Source organism: Phaethon lepturus, unplaced genomic scaffold, assembly GCF_000687285.1.
Source record: "Phaethon lepturus isolate BGI_N335 unplaced genomic scaffold, ASM68728v1 scaffold16514, whole genome shotgun sequence".
NCBI classification, from domain to species: domain Eukaryota; kingdom Metazoa; phylum Chordata; class Aves; order Phaethontiformes; family Phaethontidae; genus Phaethon; species Phaethon lepturus.
This window is the reverse complement of record NW_010532786.1, coordinates 14,007-36,142: the sequence shown is the minus strand read 5'-3', so window position 1 is coordinate 36,142 and position 22,136 is coordinate 14,007. Positions and strand designations below refer to the sequence as shown.

Here is a 22,136-nt window from a genome sequence, read left to right as displayed (position 1 = left end):
TGTTAATATGCCTTAGAGTATTCCTGTACTTTCTCTGTTCTTTGAAACATCTTTGCCTTCTATCTCTACATTGAATATTAGAATCTTTCCATAGCTGCTGCTTTTTTTTCAGTTGAAAAAAAATAAATTTCAATTTTACTGTGAAGCTTGGAAGAGTAATCATATGAAGAAACAGATAAAGAAGTAAAATTGGTCTTTAGCAGACATTCAACAGAATTCATTGATTAAGAGTGTATAATTCATTTCAGTTCCTAGTGTAAATATGTATATCAAAACAGAAAACAAAATCAGGCATCAAGCTGAAGGAAAGCATGTTTGTGCATAATAGTTCTGAGAAACTGTTTAAGGACAGATTAGTCATGAGAAAACACTAATTTCGTAAATCTACCAAAATTAGCTAGTCCAAAAATAGTATCTTAAATTGCTGTTACTTATTTTCAGAGTATATTTCATCTATTATAATGTTTCAGCATAAATGTAAGTTTTAGTAAACAGAGATTTACTTATTTCTTATTTATTTATTTATTTTTATTATTCCAGTTTGCAGCCACGTGGCCTGTCTCAGATAAATTGTGTGAGCTGTGTCAGGAGCACCTGTAAAGCTAGTAGAAATGTTATCATTGCAATATCTGAACAACTGTGCAATCTTTAATGCATTTAATCTTCACACCAGGAAATACTCCTGTGATGCAGAACAAAGCAATTATCTTTATATCACAGAGGGGCTAGGGAGCTTGATCATGGATATGGCAGAAATCTGTGGTAGATCAGGGACTGAACTTAAATCTTGCAAGAGCTAAAATTTTCATTCTGCCCTTCATGTTTTTGCCCTCCCTTTTATATATTCCTTCATGCTGTCTCATTTTTTTGACATATGCAAAACTAGATGGAATTTACCCACTTGCATATTGGTGGTGGGATTTATGTCCCAAAACTTCATGCTAACAGAATACATGTAACACATCATCTGTGCTTGCTCTACACTTGCTCAGACTGATGGCTAACCTCTGTGAATATCAGGGTAATGACAGAATGCACCTGGTGTAAGTCTTTTCAAGTCTTCCCTTTGTTAGAGACAGCTTTGAAAATCCAACAACATATGTTGCCTAGCTCTCTTTGATTTGGTATGTTTACCCCTCACATACCACATTGACCTTATGTGTTCAGCTTTTGTAAAAAAGACCTGACATAAACTCTAGTTCTGTTACTTCTACATAAACATAACGAGTTTGGTTAAAACACCTTGCATAATGACATTTAAAAAGTTTGAAGCTAGAGTAGAGTAATGGTGAATGGATTATTTAATTTATGTAGGTTCTGCCAGCTTCCTAAGCCCAAAGCTCCATTGAATTTCTTTCTTCAGCTTCCTAGTATACAGACAGGCTCAATACCTGCTATACTTTTCTAGTCATGGCAGTGAAGATAAACCAGTAGCATCTTTCTGTACTTCAGGAGCTGAAGACTAAGCATGCTTGCATTACTACATGTTTTCCTTTCAATGTTTTGGTCAAAAACACAAAGAAGATGTAACATTTAATTAAACCTGAGTCATCAAATGCAAATCTGTCCCCAAGTGTGCTATGGCAACAGCAAGAAGCAAAGGAATTGCCAGTCATTTACATGGAAGAGTATTCAATGCATTTCTTCTATTGAGGTAAACCCGTCTTACACGAGCAATGGTGCAATAGTATTCATTAAATCTTTTGATATGATCATCCCTACCTATATCTCCTACCATATTCTTGAAATTATTGTCCCCATTCATGACCGTGGTAAACAAATTAGTAAAGGAATATAGCCAAGTAATGTCATTTCCCTTAAAGCTTTGCACAAAAATTTTTTGAGATCAGATGATGACTAAGGTGTTAGTGACTGTGCTGGTAAATGACTTATTAAATAAACTTATGTGGGAAGTTATATGTGTTCCTGAACCCATATTCCTGAACACATTCCTGATTCAGGTACCATTCCTGATCTCATTTTTTACTGTGATATGATCATCCCTACCTATATCTCCTACCATATTCTTGAAATTATTGTCCCCATTCATGACCGTGGTAAACAAATTAGTAAAGGAATATAGCCAAGTAATGTCATTTCCCTTAAAGCTTTGCACAAAAATTTTTTGAGATCAGATGATGACTAAGGTGTTAGTGACTGTGCTGGTAAATGACTTATTAAATAAACTTATGTGGGAAGTTATATGTGTTCCTGAACCCATATTCCTGAACACATTCCTTGATTCAGGTACCATTCCTGATCTCAGGTTTTACTGTCAGACTCACCTACAAATCCAGATTTCAAGCCTGGAGGATTGTAATGAGTTAGTCTTGTGAACATTACACAAGGGTCTTCTTAACTGTTGAGAACAATAGGGGAAAAAACTATGAGGGTGCTTATTTGGAAGCATCACTCCAGTTTGAAGCACTTTGATAACGAGTAATGCACAAGCTGAAGGGTAAATCAAAACCTTTCAAGTGCTATGTTTTCAGTTGTTAAAAGGGAAGAACCAGTGAAGGAATTAAAAAGGAGTGACAATTCAAAGAAGCAGACTAGGAAAATATTTTTGCCATATGAATTTGTTTGTACAACTTAGAAGTAAACTTTAGTAGGTAACATAGGAGAAGAAACAGCATATGAATTTACAGCTAGAGAGAGAGATGGGAAAATAAGGGGTAAACACTTTTTACGAGAAGAAATTTAGACGCTATGTTGTAATGAACAGTCAGAAGTAACAAACAAACAGGATACCCTGATTTTGAACTTCACTGACAGAAAAGATGAAGAGAGTGGTTATTAGTGACTAAGAGTAGTAACTGTGGGGAAGAGGAGGAGGAATCTGAAGGGGTGAACAATTAACAGCTCCGTTTTCCCATCCTGAGAGTGTCATAGCAGCCAAACATTCACACCGAGAATCAGAAAAGCAGGCTGAGGTTTTAGGTCAGACAGAAGGGAATAGACCTGGAGTACAAAGGGTTATGTCAATTGTCAGCATGGATATGGTGGCTGAATTTCTGTTTGTGGATTCGACTACTTGGATATGAAGCATGGAGAGGGAGACAATGGGAGGAAGATTGCAGCCCTGAGAAGCTAAACCAGAAAGTTGAGGGAGAAGCCAAAAAGATCAAACTGAGAAAGAAATTAGCCATGTGGATGGATAATAAGAAGACCCTAACGAAGGGAGAACAGTATTTGAATACCAGGAACCTTTTAGCAAAGGCTAGTCTAGAAAAGACTAGAAAGTAGTGTATGAGGTGCTAGTTCTAAGGTTTGGCTACATAGAAATCATCAAAGGCAGCCACATTAAATAAAAATTTGCAAAAAAAGCTGACTAGCAACAGAACTGATGGTCAAAGAAGAAAGTACTTCTCAGCATTTTGAAGTATTATGGTCATTCATCCATATGTTTAACTGACACATTCTTAACAAAGTAGGAACATGGAAATATTTTATCCATGTTGTTAAAGAATAAATGACTATTCAAAGAATAGGAAAGTTTCATAGGTTTTAAGTTAAAGACCGTCATTACATTTTCTCTTATCAACAATTTCCCTGAAGACAGGATGCTGTTTATAACAGGATTATTGCAATGAGAGTTCTAGAAATTTTCTTCGATATTTTTGCTAAACCTCTTGGAAATTGCACTTGAGAATTTGCTTAATGGTAGTAATTATCTATCAAAAAATGTCAAGCTAGGTATGGCCGCATTTTCCCTCCCCTTGTTGTATTTAAAGAGAAAACCTCAACTGTCAGATGCTGTAGATTTGCCACCTAATGGAGAGAAGTATATTAAATCACTGCACTTTAATATCTGATTCCAAATAAAAAGTATGTATGCAGCAAAACATTCAAAAGAAGGTGCCTTCGGTTGGAACTTGGTAAACAGCTCGAAGGCATATCACCTGCAGGGGAAAAAAACTCAAATCTTTAATATTTTGACAGGGCCATGTAATGTTACGGTACTTTTAATTCTGCAGCAAGCTAAGAAATTTAGGGTGTAAGTGAGCAAATGTTCTTAATGGCCTTCTAGTGACCAGTTTTTGTGAAGAATATCAGCTGGTGATCTTCACTGCTTGTAGAAAACCTGGTTTGTATAGGTATAAGTGTTAAGAATGAGAGCAACGGAAAATTTACCTCTATATACTTTGTCAAATGCATGCATGTGTATTCACATTATGCAAAAAGAAAGTTATTTTATGTTCTCAGATTTGGAGCGGATGTCATAAACTCTTTTGATAGAGCAATCTTTTGCTATACTAGCTTAAACTACAGAAGAAACGTATTATACATTGTGTATTGCACATCATAAAATATGATTTAAATGAACAATATTGAAATCAAAGTTTCAGTTTTGGAACTTCAGTGTATTGTTGTGAAAAGCCTAGTCAGTTATATTTATAGCTTCATATTTTCAGAGGAAGAAAACAGTCTAGAAACGTAGGGATCCCTCATGCTTCATGCAAGTGCAGTAGGTTTTAGATAACAGGATCAGGTCCGCAATTTGCTTTTCTTAAAACCTAGAATAAAAAATAAAAATAGATGCCACCACCATACAAACTACAAAGGTGAAAAAATGCTGTATCTTGCATTTTTCTACCTCCTGTGGCTAGGGACAGAATGCAGACATGCCACAATAATGTTTTTTATTTCTACTGTTCAAACCATATTAATGAGAACATCATTTTGGAGAACTAATTATTTCTATTTGTCTTGTGTCACACTTTCTAATTCCCCTATATTAGCACAGCCAAAGCAAATTAATTGCTTTTCCAGCAGTTGAACCTTGTCCAAGAATGAGCTCACATTCCCTTCCAGTTTTGCAGTTTCTAGGAGTGCATTGTGTCAAAAATTTCTCTTGATACTAAACATAGCCCAGAGAATATCTTTACAGATTTCTGTTGCTGCTCACTTGATGAAATTTATAAGTTTAAGTGACCCACTAGGAAAGATAAAGTTCTTAGCTGCAAGATTATACATCAAAACAGTTAAAGTGAAATTAAAATTAAATGAATGAATCTCACTGAAGCAAAAAAAGCAGTAATTAATGGTTCCCTTAATTGTCTTCATAAAATATTTGCATGGGTCTAATTTGCATAATTTGCATGTATTAATTAATCTTTCAAAGGAATTTTGTGCTGAGAGAAGCCAAAAAATCTCTTTGTTTTATTTAACATCTAATGAAATATTTATCTTCGTTAATGAACTTCTCATCTTCATTAAAATAAAAATTGCACAAGTTTGTATGTTTTAAATGTTTTTATAATTGAAGTATACAAAAAAATCTCTTCAGACCTACAGTATCTGAAAAACAAACACATTACTGCACATTCTGTGTCATTTTGACTACAGCAACATTTAAAATTTGAGAAACCTCATTCACTCTACCACAAGTTTTCAAGGGGTTTTAAATTACTTCAATTTCATGTTAATTGATGATAATTTTTTTTTTATTTTACAAGTAGGGATGACAAGGTAAACGTTTTGGTATTTTTATTATTGTCAACCTGTGATACACAACAGCTTTTATAGAACAGATATTATGTGTAGAAAACAAGACTAACATAATACGTTAAAATTTAAAATACCACGGGAGTTTGTACATTACATGGCATTAGTTTATACTCTACTAGACTAACAGTTGAGGAAAAACAGTTTGTAAATTACTGCCTGACATTTAATGATTGAACCTAGGGTAAGACTGATGACAGTAACAAAGGATGGTAGTGGCAGAGGACCTCGTTAAATGACAGGTTGTGGTGATCAGCAACTTCAAGACAGTATCCAAAATGGCTAGACATCCAGAATGAGAATATGCACTGCAAAAAAATCAATATTAAAGTTTGGTGCAAAATTTGAATACGGAATTATGAGGAGATGAAAAGAAATGAAGTACCTTGTAGAAGGCTATTTCTGTAAAAAGGATAGGTGTAAGAGGACAGTGATTAGTTCTTTGGGGGCAAAGGTGAAGGCTATTACTTAAAAAGGAGACCACCTAGAATCCAAAGATAATCTATCAGCTACTTAATATTCTTGGAAATAGTGTCTGTGGGGAAAGAAAAGTATAGTTAAACTAAAACAGCTTCTATACAGAATATTAACACTGTGCATAGTAAGATTTCTGAAATGGAGCTTCATTTTTTTCAAGGATAGTACAATATTATTGGAATAATAAAAGTACGCTTGAAATAGGGAAATGATTGGGGATTCAGACTACAATGAAACTATATTTGCACAATGAAACAGCACGATGAGATTTGTGCTCATTTTCAAGATGCCTGCATATGCTTAAGTCCTTGCACAAGGAGTTTATAAACACATTAATGTGCCTGAATTAATTTTAGACATGCAATATCTTGGAAAGCCAGCCCTGCAGAGATAGAAAAGTAGGAGCTGTTTAGGAGTGCTTTCAAGATACAGCACTCATTGTATAAAAGAGTTTAAGAAATGGGAGGCTTAAGCTATCGAGATTGTATACGGAGTCGTATATTCTTTACTACATTATCCTATAATTTTTTCAACTGATAATATATAATGGAACCTTGCTGATACCATAATGGCAGTATATTGCTGTATATTATCAAGGTGTGGAACTTGTGGAATAGCTGCTGAGGCAATGTAATTATCTATAACATACCCAAACAATATCAGTGGGAGGGATATGTTTCACTTCACACATTTGTGGCGTAGATGTCTTTATCTGAGCTATTTGGCTGGACTCCTGTTAAAGTCAATGAAGAGTAATAAACACATCTCTACCTTTGAAGAAAATGAATCATACCTTCCAAGTTTCTTCATTGATTATAAAGGGAGTCTACAAAACTAGCTCAAATGCAATGCAGGTATCTGAAGTTACTGTGATGAATCTCATCCGTTGTGTGTTTTCCTTTTTACTTGCCTCAGAATTCCAGCACCACTTGTGACAGTAAACACATCATGAGCAGCTGCATTTCAGCCACTTCTTGTAGCTACTGATCTTGGAAATGAGTAATTGTGCATCACTTCTGGAAAAATATCCATGCCTGACAATTCCTTTTCTGCTTGGTATAACTCTGTAATGTTTCCATACTGTATAGTTCTGAAAGCTGCATAAAGCATGATCCTCAAATGTAGAAAGGATAACTTGAATTCTGCATTAATCCTGAAGCTTTGCAGCATTTGTTTCAATTGGATGCTACCATGTGAGGCACAAGGCATGAAACAAGAATCTAAAGAAGCATTCCAAAAACTCTGAAATAAGAAAAAAAGTAGATATAAATTGAGAGATAGAAAAAGAGGTAGATGAAGTATCACAGAACTCTAGAAGGGGAAATGGTATTACTAATATAGTTGCATTATATTACTTTAACTGTATTACTATATCATCACTAATTTGTAATGGGCAGCTAGTAAATGTTTCTCCATTTAAATGTAGTTTTGCTTGCAAACAAGACATGGGCTGGAATTAACCTGATGAAACGTAGAAGTCTACAATGTAGACATCTACATCTATGCTTGTCACCCTCGACCCTGTGTGGAGGGAGTGGAGAGAAACATCTACAATACAGTTCATCACTTCATAAAGTAGGTGTCTATATTTCTCCTTTGTCTGTGGAAGGAGCATAAGTAGAGTACCCTGGTGTAGACCTCTACAAACAAATTTAGTATACTCAATAACATTCCAGAAAAGCTGAATTCAGTGTCTGGAGGTGAGAATGTAATTTCTTTTTTGTTGTTGTTGTTGCTTTGGTTTTGGTGTTGTTTATGGAAATTTTTTTCTGTAAAATAAATTCATTTTATAGCAGGCATTGTAATTATACTCCAAGATAGTCTAATTGCAAAGGATAAATGTTGCATGTGACACAGTTACAAGAAGTATATGCTAAGAACTCCCTGTGTCTGCTCATTTCACATTCTGCAGGAAGCAAAGAATCAAATGGATAATATGAATTTCACAATTTAAAACGGTAGCATTTGGGTTGCTTATATGTTTGGGTCTGATGTTTTCCTATCGAATTCTATGGTAAAAGAATACTTCATTTTGCATGCTTCAGTGCATTTTTAACCAATGCCTTAAGCCAGAACCAAATCTTTATGCAGTCTTTATCTACTGATTTCTTGATGGCAGCACTGGTGCTTTGGTATCTCACAAGAGTGTTGTGAAACTTAATTAATGTTTGTAAAGTATTTTGGATCTTGGATGAAAGGCACGGTAGAAGTTCAGTTATGTTTTTAACTTCTGCTTTTATATTTTCTTCGGTGACTGACCAGAATCCCGGGCATTAAAAAGTGACAGAAGGAGGCAATGCAAGATACAGCAATTTACAACTATTATCAACTAATTATAGTTAGTTTCAAATCTACTACAAGGAAATAAATGGAAAAAAATTTATGGAATTTAGTATGGAAATACTTGATAGCCGTAATTTTATGTAAAGGCAGCCTGCCTGGATTTTCATATGAAAAAAAAATTAATAGACTGACTTACCTCAGTCATTCTGTGTAAATCAAAAGTGGTATATTACTGACTGGCAACATTTTGGTGTAAGAGGTGACATTGCCTCTTTTATAATCCTAAACTAACTGTGGGGTCAGAAGTCCTATGAAAAAGAATGAGAGTTCAACATTCATTTAATATATTCAAGAGGCAAACAAGCAGTTTAGACTTAAAATGTAAATAAAACTGGTGGTTTTATTTACACACATTTATTTACTCACAAAAATATGGTGAGACTGTATCAGGCAGGCATCACTTTGAACAGTCTTAAGAGTTAAGAAGGCAACCACCTTCATAAAATATGACTCCAACTCAATTGCTCTATTACTCTTATGTCAGTTAAAAAAAAAGAAAAAAAAAAAGATACACTTGCCATCAATAAAGCTATATTAATTTAAACTAGCTGAGGGTCTGATGGTTTAATTTTACAGTGGCCAAATATTTTAGGTTTTGTCCTTTCTCTCTTTGCCAGTATGATAAAAAAAACCCCAAAGACAAAACATTTTTATGTCCTTCAGAAATAGGAAATACGTATAGTATTTTAAGATAAACAAATTCTTAATGTCTGTAATATTCATATAAATGCCTTATTGTAAAACAGAAAAGCAACCAATTACTATGCCAAATCTATTTTAATTCTAAACCCAGCATTTTCTAGCAGTGGCTATTTTTATATTGATATAATTAAGAATGATATCATAAAACAGTTCAGGCTTTGTATAAGCATTCAGCTTTCCCATGGATTTGATTTGGGACTTGACCCATCTTTATCAGTATCTCAAGTGCCTATGAAAGAAAAAAAAAAAGAAAGAAAAGAAATAAATCAACTAAGAAAAGTAAGTATAAAGGAAGTGGAACTAAAATTAACACATTTGGAAGGAATACTTAGCCAGCACCACGTTCCATCTATAGCTAAAATTTGCTGTCAGCATATATCTATAGTAAGTATTCTTCCAGTGAACTGCCACCTGGCTTGTAAAGAGGAAAATCTATTCTATAGAATAGACTGCTAGCTTTAAAAAGAAATGTTTAGCTTTTCAACCCTTCACAGGAAGTATTTTGGTCATTGTAAGGTTCCATAACACCTGAAGGACATCCTGGGAGACAGCAGTATATATAATGATAATGTGATGTCATTTTGTTTTTCCTAGTTGAGAAACACAAAGTGTGTATCAGTAATAGAAAAAGGAACATTTTTTCTATTATTTTCTTGTCAGCCTTATTTTTTAAAAGTGATGCAGCCTCTAATAGCTTAGGAAAAGCAGCAATAGCATAATAGTGTGTTTTGTCATGGACATTAGAAAGGATGGATCACAAAGTACTGGCCTTGGAAACAAAGTGTTATGAAGTCAGGACCAAAAAATTTACAGTGCTGGTTTATGTGCATGAAATTAGAATAGAGATTGTTAAAAATATACAATGCTGTATTAGATAATTCAAGTTTTGACTTGTTTATTTAGTCTCTTTGTTGATTCTGCAGCTTTTGCCTGTGACAAACTGTCGGTGCAACCCTTGCATTAAAAGACATGTATTTTTCATGATATTGTTTCACACTGCAATATGCTGTCTACAAGTCCTTTCAAGCTATATTGAATACAAACATAAAATAAAAAGCAGCAATAATTTCCTCTCATTTTTAGCTTTACACTCTGACTCAAAGGTATACATTCGTAGCCATTGAAGAGAGCACAATATGTTTGCACATTGATGAATTGAACATAAAAATATTGTGGTTGGATCAGACTCCTTGGCTTCACTGGAAATACTGGGAATATCATAAAAGTGGTATAACTGACTGGAGGATCAGTTCCATTTTCAACCTTATCATCAAATTTGTTATGGCAATCACAGTTACTATCGCAGCAGTAACTATGCTATCCTAAGCAATCTGGTTCTCAATGCTAAAATATTGAAATTCTAAAACACTATTAAAACTTGCAAAAATCAGTTCCATTCCAGTTCCAAATGGGCAATAGTTCCAGAGTTTGATCTTAAACATTCAGTTTACAAAAGAGTCCTGATTTCAGGAATCAACAGCTAAGGTTTCCCTGCAGGGTTTTTTGTATTCTTGCAAAACCTGTGACTCTTAGATTTTCCAGCTACAATAAACTTATAGCCAAGTCTATTTTACCAGACCACATATTCCACGAATATATTCGGGATATACTCAGTTCTTGCCCCTCTTCCTACTGAAATGGCATAGCGTTAGGCATAGGACTAGACGGCCTTTAAAACCTGCAGTTACAGGCTACCAGACCACAAATACCATCTTAAAGACCGTTTTAATACATCGCTCATCTTGGAAAGCTACACCAGAACTGAGCTCCTGCAAGAGAAGACAGAGCTGTTTTCTGTCTCTTTTTACTATTTAATGTGTTTATAATGAATAATCAGTTGCTTTTCTATGATAAGCATTATCAATTAATTTTATTTTCATCTTCTGGATTCTATTCCTTGTATTATACTAATATGAAATTATTCCAGTTTAAATTCACTTTGAGCATGGGTAACCAGCATCCTAAACACTGTTCCAGGGGAGATCCTGCAAGCGACTTGTACCACGCCATTAATATGTTGCTATTGAAAATAAACAGTGTAAGTGGAAAGCCAGGAAAAAATTAAATAAGAGAGAAAAAGCAACCATGAAGTAATAATTTTAATTTCCTCTGTCTTGAGAAAATCACACTTCCAAGCAAGAAAATTTTACACTTCAGATGCTTCGCACAGGTCATTTCTTCTGACTCCAAGGTAGTCACTTGGTCCCTGAGTCGCTGGTTAAGACTGCTCTGTGGTTTAATTTAGCCATTCTCTTTTCTCTTGCTTACTTTTTGATAATGGACCACAGCGCTAAGTTCTCTCTGGGAAAGCATGCTGCTTCCATATGGTCTGGGATTTTTGTAGTGGGGTGCATCAGGGCACAGTCTGTCATGACGTGCTGTTTTTTCTGAGGAATCTCTATTGGCAAAGACACAGAGTGGTGCCAAATTCAAACCACCTGGCCCTAAGGCTAATTGAGTTTTTCCTGGGAGGGTAGAATAATAATTTTGAAGTACCTATCTAAAATTATGTTACCGCTGAGAGGCAATGGGAAAGGTTGGCTTGTCACCACAGTACTTAAATGCATCCACGAAGATATGCCCAAGATGGAAGTTTACAGTCAGTTAGGGGAACTAGTTTGAATTATGAAATGAAAAACAACTTGCCTGGGCCAGCATTAGCACTTGTCACAGAAACAGAGTTCCCTTGTAATTTAAGATGGTAGTATTTTTCATTCCTTACAGGAATAAAAGCATTTTGCTTAAGTACTGTTTCATGGCTAACTATTAGATTAAGTCCTATATACATCTTTCAGCTTGAGGTCTTCCTCAGATTTAACGTGAGCTGTTTTTTTTTTCAGATTTGTAGTTGGGTCGCTCATGCTAAGCCCTGGGAACTTCGTTGAGGTCTATTCATATTTCTATGTGGTAGTAAGGATTCTGTGTGACTTGAGTTCATCGCTCCTTTCTTAGGACATGACTTCTGGTCTGCTTCCCGTCACCTTGACTCTTGTTCTGGAGCTGCCTGCTTGTCTTCCATAAGCTTGCTTTCATACAAAATACCTAAAAGCAGCAAGCTTGTATTGTATATGTTTTGACATCCCATGCATCCTTAATAGATTTTCCATAAGCTTGCCACTGTGCAATCTATCTATTTTATGGCCTCATTCCTTCCTGTTCTGCATGTGACTATTTTTTCATGTTTTGCATTAGGCTGTTACTCTGTTTCAGCACACAGATGAGAACAAGGGTGGTTGGATATTAAAGAAAAATGTGGTGTTAATGTGATATTGATATTAGCATAGGATTCCATGCATTCCAGAATCGATGTATGTGGGCTAATGTAAGTAGTAAAGCTAAATGCTTTCTTTAAATGGCATCTTTTTTCCAGTAACCTTTGCAGCATCTGAAATGACATCACAGTAACCAGTATTAAGGAAAAGCCAGATCATACTCTTGTATTAATTGTGGAGTTTAAGTCTAATCTGAAAACAACAAAACACTAGTCTGCCTTTTAGTGATTGGGATATTACATCAAATGAAAGTTATTCATTTAGAAAAGAAGTAGCTTGGAGAGAAGAGTGAGGTAAGTTTGTGATTCTGTGAATCAGAAGAGATGCTCTGTGTAGGAGGAGGTAGTGGATAAGTCTTTTCTTGTGTTTTAAAAAGTAGCCTGGGCTACCTTAGAAGAGATCATCTTCATAAATAGTTTATATATGCTGAAGGAAATAAACATCACAATTTCTGGTGATGGAAACAATAGATTGCTAGTACTAACCATAGCCACAACTATTCCTAGTAGAAAAATCATGACCCATGTTACCTTTTCCAGACTTTCATAAGTGATCTTTATTAATCCATACTTTATTATGTGATCTTTAGTTGTAAACTCATGTATCACACTAATACTATACTATAACTACTAACTTCTTTTGCATAGATATTTTCTCTAATTCAATCCCAGCTCAGAAGGAAAACCTGATGAAAGCTCCAACAAATGCTGTTGTATTGTACTTTATTCAGATTTCAATTTATGACCATCTTTTCCTCTCCAGAGAGAAAAATAATTATTTTTTTAAGCCTGTTTAAAGATTAACTTTATGATTGATATTTTGTATTTAAGATTACTTTGGTAATGATGTTTAGCATAAAAAAGTGGTCATTTGAGAAAAACACTAAAAAAGGAGGCAAAATTGAGAAGTGGAAAGAAGAGCGATCAGACTAAAAAGATGAAGAGTAATTTCTGTATTCATCAAGACTTTACAAGAAAAAAAAGAAGATATCAAGCAGAGACTACTTTCCAATACTTAGATCTCAACTCTCTGTCATTTTCTGCTATCAGATCCAAAATTGCTTGTTGATTGGCTTGCTAAAAAGAGAGTAAAAAAAAATGTTGTTTATGTTTTTGAAGATACAACAGCAAATAAAGGACAGCTTTCTGCAGAATTTAAAACTGTTCAATGCAGGACAGACGCAGCACAAGAATTATCCACACTGTGTTATAAACAGCACTGAACACAATGAGCTGTGGAAGCTCCCAAGCTGATTGTATTTAGCTGTGACTTCATCCTTTAATAACCTTTCCACATGATTCTTCAGTTGAAGGTGTTTTGTTTTCTCTCTGCTGTTGTTTTTTTTTATTTTAATTTTTTTTACCAACAGAAGTGACACAGTACAATGCCTTAGTGACTCAGGTTCAGTGATTGTAAGTAATCAGTTCTGTTGTCTTTTTTTGGATGTGCTTTTGTTCTGTTTATACAAATAGAAAAAGAGCTGCTAAGTTCATAAGGCAGCAGTAAAAGACAGTGTGTTTTTCTAAATCTGTTTCTTTCAAAGAATTTCTCACCTTGCCAGTTCAGTCTTTTCAGTCTCAAAATGGCAAGCCCTGTGTGTTCTATATGATCTTTAAATAATAGAAGATGACATATTCAGGTAGTCCATCGCTTTGTTAGTTTACTAAAGACCAGATTGCTGACCTTTAGCTTGCTCCCACAGTATTCAGTGATAAAACAAAAACATATATTCATGATTAAAACACATGATAAAATTACTGAAAGAAGACCCTGACAGTTCAATAGTTAACTGCAAAAAGAGCTGTTTAGACACTCTTTTTTCTACTTTCTTGTTTTGATTTTATGTCTGGAAACATGGAATTAAAATCTCCTAAGTATAAATTATTATTATTTCAAAAAGAAAGATGTGAACATCTCTGTCTCCTGAATATTTGCACTGAGTATTAACACAGATATATTTGTGCATGAATGTTAAGTAGAGAAATGAAAGGTGTATGATTAATAACAATATGCAAATTTGAAACTAATTTATTGGTGTTATACAAAGGGCAAACTAGGGTAGTGTTTGGCCAAATATGTTTACATACTTCATATTTGCATGAGTTTATTGAACATGCAGTGTGAAATCACCCATCTTTGTATAAAAACTGGATAAGCACTTTTTTTAAAGAACAAATTGCTCAACTTTCAAAGCCTCAACAGTTGAACCTGCTTTACTACGTTCGCTGTACTCTGCTCTAATTCTACTTGGGAAGAGGACAGTGGATCCATCCATGTTCCCCAATACATGATCTACTTTTGCTATCAGTAACAATGTCAGGACAGTATAGATCCCTCTGCCCCTCCTTTTCAGTGTCAAGTTCTGAAGCTTCAGTGTTCTGATTAACCTTGTGCACTGGGAGGAGTCTTTTCCCTTACAACATAGTATTTTGCATTTTATAAGGAAAATTACAGAAAGTTATGTTCAGTTGATTTCATGACTGCATTTTATAAAAGCTGTGGTTTGTGTTCTTAGTCGCACTCTGCAAACTCTGAAAAAGACTCAACCTTACAAAAAATTATTTTCCCATGATTAAAAAGTTAGACTCCCATTTTTATCTTCCTGCTTTAGTGGAAAATAAATCCTCTTTTGTCTCAATTTTGAATAAAATATATGAAGAGTATACAAAAATAGATTTCATCCTTAATTAGCTGCTTCCTTTAAGTTTTTCGAAGAAGGGTTACAATTTGACTGAGATCTCTTCCATCTGTCACAATATGCTTGCTTTTATTTTGACTTCCCGTTACTGTCTTATCAAATATCACATGAATCATTACCAGTTGTTTGCCATCCCTTTCTTTTGTTTTGTTTCTCTTCCTCCAAATGATTAAAACATCAGGTTGAATGAAAGGTTAGAAGTACACTGTGATTCACATTTGCCCCATCTTATTAAAACAAATAAACCAAAGAGTTATATAATTTAAATGTGCTTGAGCTATGGCTTGCAGATGCTTTTATCAGCTCTAGGCTGAAGAGGTTGTGTGCATTCGGGCATGCACGTACAACTGTTCTTTGAAAGGGACAAACCTCATTACATTACAGGTGCCTGGAAATAACTTCTGAGAAAATAGCTGCCATTTTCAATAAAGCTACTTCCTAACAGGAAACACAATTTATTATGTTCTTTAGCACAAGTGAGCAGCTTTTCTTTTATTTAGATTAAAGTAGCCCCAGTTTATGTCACAAATACTTGATTTCTTTTAATCTGTTGGACTGAGGGTGGATAATAATATTTTTCACTCTAATATTCTAGCTTATAAAATGCTGAAGAAAAGACTTGTAATGATTCTTAAGTTACAAAATATGTCTTACGCTAACTTACAAGTTATTTCATTTTCTTCATTATCTCTGATACCTAAAAAGAGAGGGGGGAGAAAGAGAGAAAGGTTAAAGGAGGAAACAGAAAAACAAAATGAAATCAGATAATTTCAGAGTCAAAGTTGAGAATAAAGTTCCCATCCTCTCTCTTTCAGTTGTGTTCTTCTTATTAATGAGAGAGAAACCAACCCAAAGTAGGTGTTTTTTACTTTGAAAGCACAAAGAGGTGACTAGAGCAACCATTCAAATATCCCTAAGACCCATTTTGAGTGATCAGCTTATATCACTGGTCTGTGCATATTTGACAAAATTATTTTCACTGCAATTAGGAACTCTAGTGACTAAAATGTGGGCTACTTTGATGTAAGCGTTCCTGGATTGCGGGCTGGCGCTTACTGTTCTACTTCTCACAAATTACGATCATAAAATATGAGAGTACTAATAAATTAATAAACAAAAACCTATCCAAACCTTGACATCCTAACTTTCCAAAGCTTCCACTGAGATTTCTAATCTTATCATTCATTCTCCTTCTCATACTTTATTTTGTCCTTTTTAATTTTTAACCCTGGACTCTGTGGGTTTCTTTCTTATTAGCTCCCCATGACATGCTACCGTATCTATTTCTTTGTTTATTTGGTTGTGGGGTCTTTTTGTTTGTTTGTTTTCCCCAAAGCTCCTCACTATAGGAAACACTTTATCCTATTACTTAGGAGAGTTTTCCTCAGTAGGCTGTGTTATGATAGCAATTGACTGAATTCAGGTGTGACACTGCACCTTTGATACTGATTTGCAGATTTTCATAACAGTGATGATCGCTTTTATTATGTTTATTTTAAAAGCATCTCTCAGAATACAAACTAAAATATGATATATGTGTATGACAAACAACCCCAGTGTAACTTGCACTGAGTAGCAGAATACACGCATTACCATCTAATGGATGATTTATTTAGTTTGCAACCTAAGGCCAAACTTAACATTTCATTATAGATTTTTTTATCACTTTATAAGGTTGTATATTAATAGGAATAAGATTTGAGTGGGTTTATGTTTTTATCTCAGAAAATGTTTGGCCCATAGAGGTACTTACTACAAGCTGCCCACAGAACACTAGTGTGAATCATTCCCCAGCTGACATCTCTGTGGGAATGCATTTTAAGGCATATGATTTCTTTCAGCATTGCAAACTTTTATGTCAGTTCCATTTGTTTGCTTTTTATAACATTTATGACCTTTTAACTATTAGGGCATGTTCAATCAAAACCTCAAAACCAGTCTTAATTAAAAAGGGTTGATCTAAAAAAAATACTCCCTCATTCTGGCTAGAATTTCTGTCATAATGGTCCACAGACAAAAACAAATGAGATTTAGGAGTAGTGGTGTTTTCAGTTTGAGTTACTAGCATGAGCTTGTGTGATCTTGCTGAACACTGCCATTTGCAAAAGAGCAATTGAAACAGATGCCAATCTGCTAATCATGCACAGTCCTATTTAGCAGTATTTTCCCAGTTTGTGTTTTTCCTTGACTTATGAAGAGTGTATTTATATTGTATATAACGGTATGTAAATTTGGGAAACTTTACCACAGATCAACATTTTTCAGTAGGTTAAAAATATCTGCAACATTATAAACATTTTTAGAGATCACCCTGTGTGTGTGCTTGTTCAGTGTATGTTTGTGTGCATATGCCTATGTTTGTGTGAATAGTATATTCCATATTTGTTTCATGTAAAATTGTTTTTACGCAGATAGAAAAATTCTGCATTAGTTAACAACAGAAAGTAATGCAACACACATATATAGCTGTTAAATAAAAGCTGATCAGGAGGCAGGAGACAGAGGCATGCTCACGATTTGGGATTTAGGAGAAGTGGCATTTTCACATTGAGTTACAAAGGATGAGCTTGCTTGATTTGTTGATCACTGGTCACCCTCATTATTTATAGGTTTTGCTTGTGATTTTAACCCTGAAATCATGAAGGCCCGTCAGTGGTAATGCTCCACTGGTATTCAGATAGGAACACTGGCTACACCTAGAGGCGAAGTGATTCAGGTGGCTTTGGCAACAACACTGAGAAGTTCCAGATATTTCAGAACCTCTGAACAATGAGAATTGAAAGAGAAATGGTTAGGAAGAGGGGGATAGGATTCTGAAAAGGAAAAGGGTCAGCAATCAGATATAGGGATCGTATTTGGTCACTGTATCATGATGCAAGGTTATCATTCCTCTGCAGAGCTGTGTTACCTGTTTTCCTTGCATGGTTTGAAGTCTTCGTATTTCTGAAGTGCAATGCTATTTGCCTGGTGTGTGTTCTTCATGTGTGGCTCCAGGAATGTGCTGGAAGAACAGTATAAAGCCTAAAGAAATGATTTTTCCATCTTCTCCCAAAATCATGATTTGAGAGGGTGGTAGGCAGTTCCACAGGTATTGTAATTTTTCCAGGTTGGCCCTAAAGGCTCTAAAGGAAGGGATATTCATTTTGTCCTTCATTCTCCCCATGCCTAATCTTGAGAAAAAGGAAATACTTCACAATTCTTAGCAACTTTTAAACACATACTAAGTATTACTTAATCATGGGACTGCTGTATCTACTTGATAACATGGCAGGATTTATTTTAAAGTTGATGTGTCTAATGCTTGATCAGTTTTTCCATATGTTAAAGGTGTTAATCAAACACATTAATAGAGAACATATCTGTGTTATAATAAGCCTTGCAATATTATTAGATTAGCTGCTGAGTTCCTATATGGCATTTTAAGTCCATTATCAATACAGATGATTTAATTGCACTTTTAATGGTTTATCATGTAGTTTTTTTGAGAAACAGGAAGATTTATGCTTATTGTATATATCCAACCTATGTCTTGGTAAGTTACATAAACAAATATCCTCTTGCTTTGTAAGGAAGATGCTTTATACAGCTGCCCATTTCTGTTATTGTTTTGTCTATGGATACAGAATACAGAGAATATAGGACCTGATAGTGTCTTCCATTAAAAATGAAAAACCTCCTATTGACTTCACTGCCAGCTTGGGTCCTTAAGCAGTGTAAAATAGAGCTGACTTTTGAAAATGCACTGCTGTTCTCTGCAGATTGTTCATCTTTTGTTGGCTGCTACAAGGATTCCGCTTCCTACAGCTTTATTTTTAATTGAGAATATGTTTTAATAAATATTTTATTTTAAAAGGTATATGGAGACCTAATATAGTAAAATAAAGTACAAGTTACTGACTGTAGGTTTTCTTAATGTTTAGGTGTGGGAATTATGCATAGCACTCATTAGCAAGTGTGCATTCAGGATAACCAAAGTGCTAGTATATATGCAGAGTAATTCTCCTACAGAGGTATCTGGACAGCTTTAGTGCTGTAAATGTCTATTGTGTTTATTCAATAGGTTTGGGAGAATTATATGCAACTACAGCCAATAGTAGCTCTGGCTATCCTGTACTTGATGCAGTTTTTCTTTTGAGATGGTTTTCTAGGCTTTCAGTCTTACCAAGCTCCATTTCAGAGTTTCCTTCTTTCTCTTCTGAATTCTCCTAAGTGTTTTGGTTGCTCATCATGCATCAAAAGAAGAAGAAAAAGTCTTTAAGTTAAGGCCTTACTCAATCTCTTTTCAGTGCACAAAGACCGTAAAGAGCAAAGAGAATGTGCAAAGGGTTCTGAGTAGAAGCACTCTAAGTGGTGGGAAAGTTATCATCTACCCTGACAAAAAAGCTAGGAACGTAAAAAAGTAGGGAAAAGGGGCAGGAAAATGTAAAGACAGGGGAGAAAGTAGCAAAAAGGGGTACACCCCAGAAGCTTGCAAAAGAAAGCTAGTGGTGGAAAAGCAAAACCAGAGGACACTAGATAAGAATCACTGCAGCAGAGTGAGCAATTCTATCACCTCTTTTCCCCAGCAGTTCTGATAGAAATTAGACAATAAAAATCTGAAAGGAGTGTGCAGAAGGGATAATTTTTTTTGTCTGCTTTCAAGTTAAAGATTTCTTTCTCTCAAAAGTTGCAGTAAACTTGTGGAAGTGATGCTGCACGTTTCAATGATAGTCAAGCATTTCAAAAATTTCCTGTATATCTAATAAGAATTTTAAAGACTGATTTAGAATAAAAAGGTTAGACTAAGAAAACCAAAACAAAAACAAAACCCTCTGAAATCTTGTAAAAGTTTGATGATTTCGTTTGGGCCAAAAGAAGGGTTTCATGCAGACTTCAAGAACTGAGATACAGTTTGTACTTCCAGATGCATTATATTCTAAAATATAAGTAGTGTTTTGTAATTATGCACTGTGGAGGATTAATATGCTTCATAATGTGCTTCACTCACAAGGGAGTGATGCTTTCTATCCTACAGAACAGAAAACTAAGAAGTTTGTGTCTGTTTCCTGTTTTTAAAAGAAAAGAAATCTTTGCATTGCTATGAAAATAGATGCGCATAAGATGTTCAAGTCCCCAGTGAAGAAAATTACTTTATAAATTAGGTAAAAATATTTTATGGCAGAATGTTCTTTTCAGGTTTCTCTAGATCAACAGTTACTGGCTAGGTGAGCTTATTGTTTCTCTTTTTCCCTCTCCATCACACATATCTCAAATATATGCTCCTCACTTGGCTGGAAAAAATGTTGAGAGAGACGTGCTTACATCTTTAACATAGTAATTGTTCAGTTAATCTCATTTATGGAGGAAGGTAGCTATACTTCACTGATACCGATTAAATATCCTATACTGGCTTCTATATAAATAGCTACAAATGTGCACAATGGTTACATTACATGGTATATTTAACAACATAGCTAAATCAGAAAGTATGAGCTATGCCTTTAGTGGTGGGAGTACTAACGATTGCATGCAAGAAGATTTTTGCTCTGCAACCATGAAGGAAATAATTGCTGTTCAGCACTCTTCAGTTAAGTTTGCATATCAGTAAAAACACATGCACAGAGACTCCACCTACTCTCCTAGTGCCCTAGTACTGATAGGAGTGCAGCATATATTAAAGCTTTAGAAGGTGTTACAGTATTCACAACTTGCAAAATGCATGTAATTTTTGACAGAGTTAATTTGACCACTGTCAGAAGAAATTGCAATGGTGATACTCAGGTTTTATTATTTTTTTATTTTAAACATAAAGTACCATACGTGGCTTTGTACAGATTTATGGGAGGACTACTACTGCTGAGGTTTCAAATCTTGTGGATTTTTTCCTCTTTTCAAGTCGTTGCAGATATACATATATAAAGCTTTTTTTTTTTTTTTATTTTAGATGGAAGACTTTATTTGAAAACTACTGTCATGTATTGAATTTTGAAGATACCTGTGCTACGGTAAAGAACTTTGCAGTAAGACATTGGCTCATAAGGAGTTCTGTGGAAACAAAGTGTTTTCAAGGCAACTTCCTCAACTTCATGTATCAATGTGCTTCAAAAATGTAAAGAATTCTGCAAGAGTGTCCTCCTTTGGTTATCTCCCATGGCTCGACCCAGAGACCTAGAGAATGTTTGTAAATGTACAGTAGCACTCTTCTTACAGTGAAAATCTGCATCTCTGCACCGGACTATTGTATCCAAAATTACAGGCAGGTCAGAACAAGGCTGAGTGTTCCCTTTTTCAAGGAATGCAGACTCTGTCCTCCTCTGATGATTCTATATTTGAGCACATCAAATGATCCTTCCAGCAGTGTCCAAGTACACTTACAGACTGTTATATCATACCGAAACCAGCAAGACAGCTCAGAAATGAACTTGTAGAGGGCATAAGAGGATTCTTATTAAAATAAAAAAGAGGAAAAAAAAAAAGGTAAAATAATAAAAAAATTGATACATTCAGTTTTCAAACTATGATTGTGGGTTTTCTTCTAAAGACATTTTTTCCACATGCTTTCCAAGAGACCAACACATGTATGTTAGAGTACATTAAGTGAAATGGAATTTTGTGTAAGTGAAAAGAAATGCTGAATGTAAACAAACTGTTTTACTGTTCACAAAGTCTCTTTTCCTAAAATAAAAAAATACAATAAAAAGAGTAATAATTTCTCATTGTAAACTGGCAGGGGTTTATGAAATAAAAGACTTTGCTTCTTATCAAACTGTTGGTCACATGTACAGTATATAACACAAATCACACACGGAAGGTATTATGTATGCAGTAGAAATCTAGAGTTTAGGAAATGAAAATTTTAGATAATATTGTTTTGTCACCCTGTTGGTCAGAAAGACACCTTTCTAGTTTTAACGCATGCAGGCATGTAAATATTTGTCCTGGAGTCACAGTATTACTGAATGAGATCTTAAGCATCTGGTAACAAGTCAGAATTCTGTATCAGCCACTTTTATTTGTATATTGAGCCCTGGTTAGTGCCCCGATTAGTGCACTTTTAAGAATGGACTGTGGCTGAGCAGCAATTCAAAATGCCAGAAATATTTTTATATGTTAATGTCATATTACGTCAATGTTGCTAAAAAAAGAAAACCTAACAA

General features: G+C 34.8%; 1 protein-coding gene across 1 annotated transcript in view; it reads left to right on the top strand.

Moving 5' to 3' along the window:
* Positions 1–21,450, top strand: part of LOC104619179 (dachshund homolog 1-like) — a 47,654-nt gene extending 26,204 nt beyond the window's left edge. The window contains exon 5 of the mRNA XM_010284965.1: positions 20,924–21,450. Within this exon, the coding sequence (XP_010283267.1) occupies positions 20,924–20,961 (38 nt within the window). The 3' untranslated portion in view covers positions 20,962–21,450. The remainder of the gene's footprint in view (positions 1–20,923) is intronic.
* Positions 21,451–22,136: the final 686 nt, after the last annotated feature.